Source organism: Anolis carolinensis, chromosome 2 (assembly GCF_035594765.1).
Source record: "Anolis carolinensis isolate JA03-04 chromosome 2, rAnoCar3.1.pri, whole genome shotgun sequence".
Lineage (NCBI taxonomy): Eukaryota > Metazoa > Chordata > Lepidosauria > Squamata > Dactyloidae > Anolis > Anolis carolinensis.
In genome coordinates, this window is record NC_085842.1 from 240,550,272 (window position 1) to 240,565,168 (window position 14,897).

At 38.0% G+C, this 14,897-nt stretch overlaps 1 protein-coding gene across 1 annotated transcript in view; it reads right to left on the reverse strand.

Moving 5' to 3' along the window:
* Nucleotides 1-14,897, reverse strand: part of uhrf2 (ubiquitin like with PHD and ring finger domains 2) — an 89,667-nt gene that overhangs the window by 25,703 nt on the left and 49,067 nt on the right. Inside the window, exons 6-10 of the mRNA XM_062971940.1 lie at nucleotides 6,702-6,811; nucleotides 5,818-6,004; nucleotides 4,215-4,338; nucleotides 3,035-3,142; nucleotides 2,384-2,488 (exon numbers count right to left, since the gene is read on the reverse strand). Of these exons, the coding sequence (XP_062828010.1) occupies nucleotides 2,384-2,488; nucleotides 3,035-3,142; nucleotides 4,215-4,338; nucleotides 5,818-6,004; nucleotides 6,702-6,811 (634 nt within the window). The remainder of the gene's footprint in view (nucleotides 1-2,383; nucleotides 2,489-3,034; nucleotides 3,143-4,214; nucleotides 4,339-5,817; nucleotides 6,005-6,701; nucleotides 6,812-14,897) is intronic.

The following is a 14,897-nucleotide window of genomic DNA, read 5'->3' on the forward strand; positions in this document are numbered from 1 at the left end:
AGAAACACCTCAGGAACCCAGGGTGTATTTATCCCGTAGCAACTGTGTTGAATCTAAGGGCTGGTTATATTCAGTGCTTAAATAGTAGACACCCAAGGAACCCTGAGTGCATCACCTTGAGATCCACCACAAAAGAAAGGTAAGGTGTAAAGATACCAAGTCACCTTGTCTGTCTCCTGAGAAATCTGTATAAAGACCAAGTAGCCACAGTAAGAACAGATCACGGAACAACAGACTGGTTCAAGATTGGGAAAGGAGTATGGCAGGGCTGCATACTTTCACCTGACCTATTCAACTTGTACACAGAGCAGAACACATCATGCGATGTGCGGGGCTTGACGAATCCAAGGCCGGAGTTAAAAATTGCTGGAAGAAACTTTAACAATCTTAGGTATGCAGATGATACCACTCTGGTGGCCGAAAGCGAGGAAGAGTTGAGGACCCTTATCACCAAGGTGAAAGAAGAAAGTGCAAAAGCCAGGCTGCAGTTAAACATCAAGAAAACCAAGATTATGGCAACCAGACTGATTGATAACTGGCAAATAGAGGGAGAAAATGTGGAGGCAGTGACAGACTTTATATTTCTGGGTGTGAAGATCACTGCAGATGCAGACTGCAGCCAGGAAATCAGAAGACGTTTACTTCTTGGGAGGAGAGCAATGGCCAACCTCGATAAAATAGTGAAAAGCAGAGACATCACACTGGCAACGAAGGTCCGCATAGTGAAAGCAATGGTATTCCCCATAGTAACCTATGGCTGCGAGAGCTGGACCATAAGGAAGGCTGAGCGAAGGAAGATAGACACTTTTGAACTTTGGTGCTGGAGGAAAATCCTGAGAGTGCCTTGGACCGCAAGAAGATCCAACCAGTCCATCCTCCAGGAAATAATGCTCGGCTGCTCACTGGAGGGAAGGATACTAGAGGCAAAGATGAAGTATTTTGGCCACATCATGAGAAGACAGGAAAGCTTGGAAAATATTGTGATGCTGGGGAAAATGGAAGGAAAAAGGAAGAAAGGCTGACCAAGAGCAAGATGGATGGACGGTATCCTTGTAGTGACTGGCTTGACCTTGAAGGAACTGGGGGCGGCGACAGGGAGCTCTGGTGTGGACTGGTCCATGAGGTCACAAGGAGTCAGAAACGACTATGTGATTGAGCAGAGAGAGAAGGTGTAAAGATAATAAATTGATGAATACTGGAAAATAGCAGGAGGACCTTCACATCAAATATGTTAACTATATAATTACTCCATTAGTATGTCTGTTAGTAAGCTTAATCAAAAACAAAATTCTGTTTTTAAGACAAAGGTTGTGTCAATGTGAGTGTTCAGATGTCAAAAGGTTCCATGATCAAGTGGGGGCTTTTATCAGTAGGAAACTAGGAAGATGCAATCATTTTCATCAATTCCCTTTTTTTTCTGCAACCCTATCCCCCAATAAGCTTCAGAGGGTTGTGGCTTAGAAGGGACTCAAGAAACAAAGAAATAAAAAAAAAGAATAAAAAAGAGGAATTTGCCAAAATTCCATTTTCTATATATAGACAGATATAGATAGATTTCTCTATAGATTCCAAGTTATTCGATGGCAGGAGGATATAACTGGACACAACTGTCTTTATGCAAGATCTTATATAAGGATAAAGGGTACACTCCCTGATTTAGAACTATCTGATGGAAGTTTGAGCCCCAGCTCTTCCCCAGATTTCCAGGAGAGAGGGTAGAATGGTTTGTAAGGTAAAGGGGGAGGGTCAAGGATAAGCAAGTTATGCACCACAAAATTCCAAAAAACTTTCTGCCAGTGATCTGAAGGTCTAAAATTGTCATTGCAAGGAAGAATTTGGGAATTTCCCTGTATCCCTTCATGCCAAGGTTTAGTCTTAAATACAGCGTATTGGCTACTGTATCTCAGGAGAGTTCTTCTCCTCATTCATCACTAAAGTCATTTCAAAGGGGAAACTAAGAATTCAGTCCCTATTCATGGTTTGGCAACTCCTTGGTTTTTCCAAATTGCCCTTACTCAACATAATTAGATCCTTGTTCAGCTGAGAGCCATTGTTTTATGTTGACCTCAATTGCCAAGGATATCCCGCAGTGACAGAGAAAAGGATGCATGCATCACCCATGTCCAAAGTTAGTTCTGAGAAAGTAAGTGGTAAGACAAGGTCATTTTGAGTCCCTCAATACTTCCTTGAAATTAGATATCTATTTTCCTCAACCCATTTAGATTCCCAAAGTATCCACATGCCGAAACTACCAACACAGAGAAAGATAAACCAAAAATACACCCATTTTAAAATGTTTGAAAATTGTGGCTAAGAGCTTTCAATTATATCGGTATATGGTCTTCACTGACAACATAAATAGCTAGAATAAAAAAAAACTTACTACTTCATCTTCAAATCCTCCAGCCAGCACAAGGGAGTAAGCACCATCACTACTACGGCCATGGATTCCACCAACATGAGGTCTATGAACACCTGCTTCACTCACCTTGGGAATAAATGAGTTATTTACAGCCAATTGTAATGACAGGATTATCCATATAAAGTGATGCTTGCTTTTCATTTGTGAATGACAGATTTCCATGTTCTATAACAAACCCCTTTTGCAATCTTGACAGTTAAAAAAAATTCATCATACTTCATGGGACTGCAATTCAAGAATTGTAAATTCAAAACTGATTTTTTTTGCCACTTCATAAAGTAAAAGATTTCTCCAATCACACAAAAAATCAACTCTATTTGTTTCTTGATAGGTCTGCCACCAAGTAAGTCAAAAGTAACAGCAAAGAAACTGAGAAATGGTCTGTGGTACAGAATGAAGATCCACTGGTGTTATTTGTGCTAGGATCTTGCGTCATGGCTGATGACACTACAAAATTAATGACTTAATGACAAAACCCAATCTGTTTTAAGCATAGAAAACAATACTTGAATAAACCTCTGTTATTTGCCCACTAGTGCAAATATCTCAAGAAAAAAGAAAAGTTAGTTGAGACTATAAATATAGATTAGAAAAGGTTTATCTATATCATACCTGCACTCTGAACTTCCAGGTTGCTCCTACTGGAACTCCAGGTATAGGTCCATAATGATTTGATGGGACAATAGTGCATTCCTTAGTACGACCAACACAGGCCATACCCTATAGACCCAAGGAAGACAAGTCATAAATCAAAATGTTTCCAAAGCTTTAGAAAAGATGTATGCTTTATGAATGATTGACCCTGGCCAAGCACTAGACCTAGAAGACATACATTATGTCCCACCTATATTTCTGGTGAAGCAGAACTATATTTTTTAAACTTGTGTTTCTAAAGTAGCAAAGATGCCACTTTTCATCAACTGAAAAATTTAAAAACAAATAAGTTTATTTTAACTTTTCAGTCAAGAAAATGTTGAGACCCTAATGAAAACAAGGAACAACAAAAGTACGAGATAAAGTATCAGCTATTAAAATCAATTAGGAAGAAACTATCTGAGTTGGGAGAATGGGACACTACTACCACAAAGACTCTTCCATGCACTGTCCTAGGTCATCATCTCCTTAACGTAACAATTGAAGGAAGGAACATTCAGAAAAGGACTTTTACAAAGGAACGACCATTTTCTCTTTTTACTTAAGGTGGTACTGGTGTGGGAGAAACTGGATACCTAGGATTGGGGCTACAAAAATGGTGTTTGGGTATAATTCCCACGCCTTGCATAAGGTACAAAATCTACAACAATGAAAATTGTCTGAGTTAAACAAGTCTTTGCTTCTAAAGTTTTTAAACTAAAAATACGATTCTATCACTTAATCAGCAAAACTCAGAACACTAATGGCCAATGTTTCTTTAAATGCACGGTACAATCTGTAGCCTAATAAACAGGTGCACAGAACTGAGTTGTTTTGTCAGTCCAGAAAGATAGAATGAAGCACCCCTCTTGATTTGGACCCATGCACCTCTTATCACACACTGATGGAATAAAATCCCCAAACCCCTTCTCAAATTGCAATTTAGGCTAATGGTTGAACAAAAATAACTCAACATTATACTGGCCTCCAAGACCCCTCACAATATTCTCCCTTAGACACTTCCCTAACTGGGATTTGGCTCTAAGGGGAGAGACAACCTTGCTTCTAACGTATAAGTTATGTTGCATTCCAGAGTCTATCTTTGTATAGGACATACAGACAAACACACAACATAATACATTTTTCTAATCATTTTTACCTTGCCCCAATCTCGCTGGCTGTCTGTACATGCAGATGGCATCTTCGCCTTCTTTTTGCTTTGCTTCAGCTTTTCCCCAGCTTTTACAACTTCATCCGAATCATTTTTACAGGAAGGGCAGTACCTAAAAGATACAGGCTTTAAAATTAGTAACTACAGAATGGGGAATGAGACAAACAAATAAGTACAGAAGTAATATCATCTCAGTAATTTTGTGCAAGATTGACAAATTATCTTGGTGGCAAAGAAAACACTTCCTGTTCACAAGGCTATGTTCCCACATTTCTTAGGGTCTTCTTTTCCTCTCAAAAGCAAGTGCAAGGTTAGCTGCACTCCTCTGCAGTCTTCTCAAACTGTAAAGTTCAGGGCAGGTTGAAGGAATTTTCTGTGCAATGCAAAAACAGGTCTTTCCACCTCCTGCTTGAAGATGAAGGTGGAATGGAAGCTTGCTTTGCTTTTGAATTTGCTCAGAGTATACAGCAAGCAAATAAAAAAACTTAACTTTCTCCATACCTAGAATTGTTGACATCAGGAAGAACTTCCTCACTGTGAGAGCTGTTCGACAGTGGAACTCTCTCCCCGGGGCCGTGGTGGAGGCTCCTTCCTTGGAGGCTTTTAAGCAGAGGCTGGATGGCCATCTGTCGGGGGTGCTTTGAATGCGATTTCCTGCTTCTTAGCAGGGGGTTGGACTAGATGGCCCATGTGGTCTCTTCCAACTCTACTATTCTATGATTCTATGATTCTATGATTGTGCTTAATATTGATTGTGCTAACATACCGTCTTTCCCTCACTTTTTAAATGATCATAAACTGTACCACTCAATTTATTCTGGGAAACTCCAGACAGCAGAGACAGATAAAAAATTATTTGATTTACTCTGTCATGCACTCATCAATGGCATTTGCACAGCTTGCATTCAAAAATTCCTGCGTCTTCCACTCACAAGCATACATTAAAAGTGATGGAAAAACAAATCAAGCTTATGCTGGCACTACAGTACAATAATGTATATTAAATAACCATAGTCATAATGGCAGGAAATACTCAATTCTGGAAATCATTCCTTCACAAGCAAAATATTAACAATCTCAAATTTTCTTCATTTGATGAATGCTAAAGGACTCTAATCAAACAGTTCATTAAATGCAAAGTTAATTTATCTAACAAGAATTCAGTGCCCTTCATTAGATTTCCATAGGTAAAGGTAAAGGTTTCTCATGTCCGACTCTGGGGGTTGGTGATCATCTCCATTTCTAAGCCGAAGAGCCGGTGTTGTCCGTAGACACCTCCAAGGTCATGTGGCCGGCATGACTGCATGGAGTGCCGTTACCTTCCCGCCGGAGCGGTACCTATTGATCTACTCACATTGGCATGTTTTCGAACTGCTAGGTTGGCAGGAGCTGGAGCTAACAGCGGCCGCTCACGCTGCTCCCGGGGTTTGAACCTGGGACCTTTCAGTCTCCAGCTCAGTGCTTTAACGCACTTTGCCACCGGGGCTCCTTAGGTTTCCATAAGAATGCAAATTCTTTAGCTCTGTAAAACTGAAATTCTATGCTCCCTGCTCCAAGAAAATGCTATACATCTGTGTCTTGCATTATTTACCAGTCCTCATCTTCTGGTATCTTGCTCAAAGGTGGATTTAGGCAGTATATGTGGTAGGCCATGTTGCACTCATCACACAGAAGTTGCATGTGGGCATCTTGTTTCCCACCACACAAATAACAGGAACAAAATCGACATTCTTTATCTGGGTCAGCTCTGCAATGCTTGCATTCAGGGCCACTCTTTCCTGCAAAGCAGAATGGAATAAACTGATATTCCTAATTAAGGCAAAGGCTTTAAAAAAATCATACACAAGACTGAGTAAACTAAGAAAGAGACCAAAGCATTTTTAATATCAAATCACACTTCAGAAAATATTTATTTTGAAAATCTCAGCACACTTAACAGATTACATTAGAATATATACACTGTGATGAGTTCATGAGTATAAGTGAAAAATCTATTTTAGGACAGTTGCCAAAGTATCAAAATTCATTTCTGAATTTCACACAAGTATGCTCATATGTAGATTTTCTTTAGAATAGTCCAGTATTAAGATTTATTCAGAGAATGAAATGCTTAAGAGATATACAAATGAAACAAATTGGAAATTATGAATAAATATATTATTAGTAAGTAACATGATTGACCTTTAAAATCTGAGTCTAACTTTGCCAATATACATGTAAAATTATATTCATAAAAGGAAAATGCTTCCTTATGTTTCTCTGAGAATATGAATGCCTTCAAACACACACACACACAGAGTTACACTTAAGTATGTACCTGTTCCGACTTGCATACAAATTCAATTTAAGAATGAATCTACAAAACCTATCTTGTTCGTAACAGGGAGGTTGCTTGTATCTATGCACGAAGTCTGTATTTTTTAGAACATTACTGAATAAGAAATTTCAGAATACCATGGAATACAAAATACCTACTTCTGAACTGTCCATCTGCAAATGTCAAAGGATACGCCCCTGGTTTTTCAATCTTATATATTTCTTCTATAAAAAGGAGTTTGCAATCATTTATAGCATCTTCTGGGCCTCTGAAATTAAGGCATAAAAGGAACTTAGCTCAGGTTCTTGAATTCCAATTGCAGTGTTGACTAACAATAGGCCAATAAAGGCTACCTCAAACAAGTGCTGCCTATTTTAACTTTAAATATATATTACACAAATATTAATTGACAACAAAATTTATACCACAGGCTAAAATTCTGAAAGTATTTAATACCATTTAGCAACAGCCCAGAAACTTAACAGTTAAATACTTAAAACAAAGTAAATAATTTGTGCAAGTAAAAGGATATAAATTAAATATGTTCAAAACCATTTTTAAATTTCTGTTTACAGTGCCATTTCTTTTTTCACCTTCAGTCACCCACAATAAAATTAACAACAATGCAAAACCACTAAAAACCAGAAAAACTATTCCAACGTTCAAGGGCGAGATATGCTCTACATAACAACCCAAAAAACAGACACACTGCATTGGAGAAAAAAGGACACAACTTTATTTAGTTGTTATAGTTGTAAACTGGGTTGGCGCACACATGGCTCTGCATTCAGACATCAACCAAACCACCTGTTGATCAATGAGCCCACAGGTCTGATCCACTGCTGGATCCCCTAGGAATGGTATAAAAGAGAGCAGTTGAGCAAAACCCCCTCTAAGACACCAGGTGATATGGTCAATGCATCCACCCACCACTGGGCAAAACTGGCTCCAAGCCACAAATCCAAATTTCCTGAAGAGAACTCCCTACAAAACCAATGCCTTTGATACCTGATAGACACTGGAAAGTCAGTCCTGGATCCATGGCCCTTGCCAGTGCCCTCTCACAAAAGTTGTGACATGTCACCTGCATGTACCTCCAACAACATAGGGAAGGAAGTTGGATAAGCTTGGAGAGAACTGGCTGAACCATGGCAGCACCACTATATATGCCCCACTGCCCATGACTGAAATGAAAATCATAAATATGGAACACTGTCAAGATGGGAGGAGCTCAAGAGCGAATGAGCAGTCGCAGGCTGCTTAAAAGTATTTGCTGGTGCCAATGATCAATAATCTTTCTTTCTGGGCCTCTGGGGACTGCCATGAAAAAAAACCCTTGCCAATGTGGCAGTTATTGCTCTGCTCCCACCCCAAAACATTGCTATCTGGTAAGTCAGGCAAGCTGTAAATGACAAAATGACAAAAGTAGTCTACTATACTTACAGGAAAAAGACCAAACAATGGTATGGCCATGATCAAGTTGTTTCCCCTGATTAATTTTTATAATTGTAACATATACCCAAATTTAACAATCAAGATAAAATTAAACACAACTGAAAATCAAACAGTTTTATCACTCTAAATAGCAAATTTATGGGATTTCCACTCAAACTGGGGCTAAAAGAAGATTACTGAGAAACAAGCTGGATATACCAGCAATCTGTGGATCTCGAGAATCACAAACAACCAAACAAATAAACAAAGAAAAATGCAGCCAAGTGCTGATTAAACACACTTAGTAGCCATGCTCAGGAAAAAAAAACTTTGGGTAGAGGGGGGAGATGCAAAATTTTACTGCAGGCCCCATTCGTGTCTCAACAATTTCAGTGGCCAAACTATATATGTACAATCTCGCAAGCACCAAATTCACAAGATTTGAGGACTGTTAAAAGCAAGGTCTCTTGGAAGTCACAAGTTGAAACTGGCTTGACAACACAAAACAATAAAGCTCTCACTGAAATCCACAGGATTTCAAGTGGGTTTAACTTTGGCCAGAGTTGTACTGTCTATATTCAGAAACATGAGTATTAAAAATCCTGATATTGGACAACAAGTTTGAAAAACAAGCAATAGCAACTAGTTCAGTTCTGGCATTCACCAGGTATATTACTTTCTGGTAGGAATGGAGCAGGCATACACTGATTAACACAATATGTTATATGTTCGAAAAACAATATACTCTTTTTTAAAGTTGTGCACACCAGACATCTGGGCTTTTCACAGATTCTCCATGCCATCTGCTATTCTTTGGGCATGATGGATAGACAATGCATTGAATGGAAGGAAAGCTGCTTAATTGTTACTGTCTACTTTGGTCCTCCCAAGTGCAATTATACTGTAGTTCATATGATAACACCAAGTGGGCAGAGGCAGCAGGCATTTACCGTATATACTCGAAGATAAGCCGAGTTTTTCAACCCTTATTTATGAGCTGAAAAAGCCACCTCCGGCTTATATTCGGGCCAAGGTCAAGCCAGCAGCGGAGCCTGGAGGCCACAGAGGCCACAGTATATTTTCTTTTCCAAAACCTCGCTTCTTCGCTTCTCCTCCCAGGCTGGTTATCTTATTTTTTTGAGAGAGACAGAGACAAGAAGCAAATGTTTTCAAAAGCGAAAGGAGACTGAGAGAAACCATTGCAAGCCAGATTGCATGGGTAGAAGGGGGAGAAAAAAAGATATTCTTGCAAATTTGCATGATTCATTACTATTACTATTATTATTACTACTACTACTACTATTGCAAGAGTCCAAAGGGAGGAAAGGAGGGAAAAGAGAGCAACAGAAGGTGTGTATTTCTTTTTCTTCCTAAGGAAACAAAAATGGGGTGTGTTTTTTTGGGAGGGGGAGAGAAGTTTTAAAAAGCCCTTTCTGGCTACTTTTAGAGTTTGAAAGAGAGAGAAAGAAAAGAGGTGGGAAAGGGCAGGAGAAAAGAGGGACTTTGTTTTTAGGGGGACTTTGCTTGCATTTCTTCCTTGGGTAAATGCATGCCCCAAAGCTTCTAAATATTTATATAGATGTTCCCCCTACAAATACATTAATATATGAATTTTCCCCTCATATGTTTACAGGTCTTTGCAAATCCTATGTAAATCTAAATAACTAGATTTCCATGTACCTGTATAACTGTTCCTATATGTATACATTAATTTTATATATGAATTTTACCCTCATATGTTTGCAAGTGCAGAGGGAAAATGCACATAAATAGGGCTTGGAAATATTGCAGGAGGAAAATGCACATAGAGAGAGGATTTGCAAAGGTTTCAGGGGGAAATACACATGTGAAATTAGTATATATAATGATAGATCTATATCTAGCCCTGCATTGTTTATGTAGGCATTATATGTTTGCCTGTTACTATGTTGGAAGCTGGCCTGAGTCCCCAGGGGGAGATAGATAGGGCAGGGTACAAATGAAACTGTTGTTGATGATAATTATTATCATTATAAAGTTATTGTTGCTTTTCCACTTATAGAGTTAGTTTACTGTTTTTCTTTGAAATACAGTAAATATTCAAAACATTTAACCCACTGATGCCTCAATTAATGTAATTTTATTTGTATCTAATTTTATTTTTGAAATTTACCAGTAGCTGCTGCATTTCCCACCCTCTGCTTATACTCAAGTCAATAAGTTTTCCCAGTTTTTTGTGGTAAAATTAGGTGCCTCGGCTTATATTCGGGTCGGCTTATACTCAAGTATATACGGTATATATCCAGTTTTACAAAATACCCAAAGACTGTAGACCTCTGGGACATATCCACACTGTATATGATTTTGCTTCCAGTTTGATTACCATGACTCCATTCTATGGGATCATGGGACCAACAGTACAACTGATACAGCTCTAGTACTCTATTCTAAAGGACTCAAACAGAGGAGTCAAAGGACATATTTACACTGACCATTAAATGTGGATTGAAGGCAGGTTTTTATATGATGCCACAAACATGCACTACAGTGCACTTTAAAGGCTTTAAACTAAGATAACCAAAATCAAGGAATACTCCAAAATAGATCCCTTAATGTGCATCAACACATTTTAGTGTTAACCCCATCTCACAGCAAAAATGATTCAAGGATGGGGCACTCTACAATCTGCATATGAGATTGTGAGGAATTTTAAGATGCAATGTCTGAGACTATCAATTTGCGATTACTGCATATCCTGGAACTGGTTCGAGGCCAGCTTCTGCAGTGTGCATAAGCATCATCTGGGCCATGAACCAGTTTCAGGATTTCCCATGTAATCATCCGCACACTGAAATCACCTCCATCTCTGCCAATTTCACATCAATCTAAGTGGTCAATGTACATATACCCTTAGTAACTAACAAAACTATATATCCCATTCCCTCAGCAGACTAAGCCATAGCTGGTACAGTGCCACTAAACTACAATAGAGTCTCGTTTATCCAACGTAAACGGGCCGGCAAAACGTTGGATAAGCGAATATGTTGGATAATAAGGAGAGATTAAGGAAATGCCTATTAAACATCAAATTAGGTTATGATTTTACAAATTAAGCACCAAAACATCATGTTATACAACAAATTTGACAGAAAAAGTAGTTCAATCCGCAGTAATGCTACGTAGTAATTACTGTATTTACGAATTTAGTACCAAAATATCATGATGTATTGAAAACATTGACTACAAAAATGCGTTGGATAATCCGGAACGTTGGATAAGAGAGTGTTGGATAAGTGAGACTCTACTGTACTATATTTGTGTTGTATGATACAGCCCTGGATTCCTTCAGTGTTTCCAGGCTTTAAGACTTCTATAAGAATTTATGAAAATAAATCTTTCCTCTTTATTTTATTTTTCTTTATTTGTATTTCACCTTTGTTGCAATATGAAATCTAAAGAAGCTCACAGCATAAATTAAAACAAAATACTGAACAGAGAGAATTCTAATTCTGTCTGTTTATGCCAAAAAAAAATTGTCACTGCTGCTATTCAGTGTTGTAATGTTTTTGTGGGTATTCTCACCCCTCCTCTTTAGTTTTATGTAAGTTTCTGGAATTTCAGCTCACCAATATTCATCAGAGTTTCCCCTGCCACAACATTGAGGATGGGAAAGCTGCCAAAATGTTTCATACCACAGGATCATGAGCACTGCTGGAATCAATACAGGAGAGGGAACGGAAAACCAAGGAAGCAAGGACTTGCCTCAGTTCTCTGAAATAAGTCTTACAAGGGAAATGTACTATTCAAATGATGGTGAGAAAACAGAAAGGGCAGGCACACATCCATCTTGAAGCCAGAATATTACAATTTTAGACAATGTCTGTGTGAGTAAGCAGCTTCTCTTTTTTCCCTTCAATACTGCAGAATTCTGTTCAATGCCTAAGCCCACTTTCACACAAGTGGAAGACACGACATGCTAAATGAAATAAACATCTTCCATTTGGGAGCCAATTTACAGGAACAGAATGTCTTTTCTGTGCTATCTATATCTTTGAAGAGCAAAAAGACTGGTCATTCACAAATACAACAAGCTTACGTAATAGTTCTAGAAGGTTCCAAACAATGCACTATGCAGGCATAGATAACCAATTTCTGTGAGTCACAGAGGCCACGAAGAATATATTTCACACACAAATTTTGTTTTGTAGTACTTTTCATTCTTTTCTTCATTTCATATTTCCACTTTAAAATTTAAAGAATCTAAGAATAAGTCTAAGATATATACTCATTTCCTTTAGATTAATCTTCTAAAATCAAAGTGCAAGTGCCTCTAATTTTAATAAAAGATAGTTGGGATGCCATCCTCTACTCACAAACTTAAATTAGAAGAACTCAATAGAATTTTTTTCTTACTATCACATATAGTACAAACATTTTCAATATTCTAAAAAATGGTTAGGAAAAGGAAAGCCATCTAAAGGAGATAGTTCTAAACCATCTGGCAAGAGATCCACAACAAGCAACTAATTGATCTGGCAGCAGCCATAGTTCGTTGCTATCAAACAACCTCCTCAAGGTCAGCAAGGAAACATTTGAGGCCACAAGACTCAAGACTGAACAAAGGCTTAAAATGCAAGAAATGTAAGTCATGAAGATACAATACTAATTTTAATACTGTGAAATAAAAGGTAGCAGGTTCAAGCAAAATTACATTTCTCCATGCCAAAATGTCATCAGTAGGTTCAGGGATGACTAAACTGTAGAAACAACCTAGAGTTTTACCATAAATTCATTTTTATTTGCTAGATACGTCTTATCATAATTCAATGTAATAAACAAAATAAGCAGAATTTCCTAGGGGGAGTCTGGCAAGCACAATGCATATGTTTGAAAAATAAAATGGCCTAAATTCTGGCCAAGTTAACTAGCACAACAGATCCTTCTTCTCCTCTCATCCCTTTCTTCATTCCAAAACTAACTCCAGGAGATATCAGAACACCCAGAATAGATTTTGGGGGCACATGGAGGTTCCAGTGAGAATCTGAAGTCCAATGGAGGCTGGTGACTTCCAAGTTAGTGGAGTTTAGTTAAAGGAGAGATCTAATGAACTAAATCCCACTAGCAAATAGGGTCAGGAACCTCAATAACTCTTTGAAAGGTCTATACCACTAGCCACCACTAATGAAATCATTCCTACTCCTGCTTTCAACAGGATAAGCAGTTTAATCTGCCAATGTACCCCACACTGGATTCTGGCCAAGTATTTTACTAGGTTAGGTGAAAGTATGTCATTATATTGTTTGTTTGTCACATTGGCTCTGCTGACGTTTAAACTTGTAAATTTTAACTAATTTCATATTTTTATCTTGTTTGTCTTGTTCTTTGTTTTCCTTAAGTTAGGTGTAAATTCATAATTTTGTTGTTGTTATCCCTCAATTTCAGTAATGTCTTTATTCTTTTAATGCGAATGTCAATTTGTTTTGTGGATCTTAGGTGGTTTTGGTTATTTTTTTCTTCTTCCAGCACCTTACAGCATTGAATGTTTGCCGATTTGTTGTAAACTGTCCTAAGTCCCTATGGGGAGAAAGGCCGGAATATAAATAAAGTATTATTTTATTATGACACAGCAAACAAGAAAGATATGCTGGATTTCGTATCACAAAATCACAAGTCGAACACTTCCCAAGTGTCTAGGACTGTGTGATGCATTTTCGGATGATGCGTGCAGATCCCAGTAGGGTGGCCTTTTGCAGTTGGCAGATCGTGATTTTGTCAATGTCTATTGTTTCCAAATGCCAGCTGAGATCTTTTGGGACGGCACCCAGTGTGCCCATCACCACCGGGACCACCTGCACTGGTTTCTGCCAGAGTCTTTGAAGTTCAATCTTGAGGTCCTGATAGCGGCTGAGTTTTTCCTGTTGTTTTTCATCAATGCGACTGTCACCTGGGATGGCGACATCAATGATCCAAACCTTTTTCTTTTCCACAACTGTGATGTCTGGTGTGTTGTGTTCCAGAACTTTGTCAGTCTGGATTAGGAAGTCCCACAGTATCTTTGCGTGTTCATTTTCCAATACTTTTGCAGGTTTGTGATCCCACCAATTCTTTACTGCTGGGAGGTGGTACTTGAGGCATAAGTATTATTATTATTATTATTATTATTATTATTATTATTATTATTATTATTATTGCAGCACTTGACTATCTAACAATCAAGGCAAATACAAACAAGTATATGCATGTCTCAAATAGCATTTATTTGGACAATACCGTTGAACTCTGTAAGTGCTAACAAACCATATATTTTGACATGTATTTTAGACAGTCTTAATAGAGTTGCGCAGTTATGCTTGCCATTTCACCACCGCTCTTTCTTATTGCTATGCCTTGCAATTTTGTCATTTTGGCAGTTTTTGCAGCAAATATAGCAAGTAAGTCATTTTCAATTGTGTTGACAAATCTGAAGATGTCATTTAAAAGTACTGAGCAGTCTATGATTTGCTTTTTCTATGGCATAAGATCACACCCCCACCCTGCAAAGAGCTCGGATTCATAAGGTTACGTATTTATTTTAAGAAACCAGTGCCCTTCTCTGAAATTATACTTTTAAACCTTCTACTCATATGAATCATGTGAACAATTTCTACCTCTACAACTTTTAAGATAAAACAGATACCATTTTAGTGGATGATTGTTGAAAACAAATTTACCTTCCACGCCTTTCAGAAGAAAATATGGAAAAAATAACAATATAGTATTTGGAGTTGAGTACAAGAAAACATTTTGTCATGATGTTCAGATTAAGAAGACTGTGTCCATAATCAGTTAGCAATTCCACAAGCTTCCCCATGACCAGTGAATGCATCAATCTTATTCATAATCTGAAGTGAAACATGCTGGCTTGTTGCAAACCTGGTAACTGTCATATATGGATGCTCACT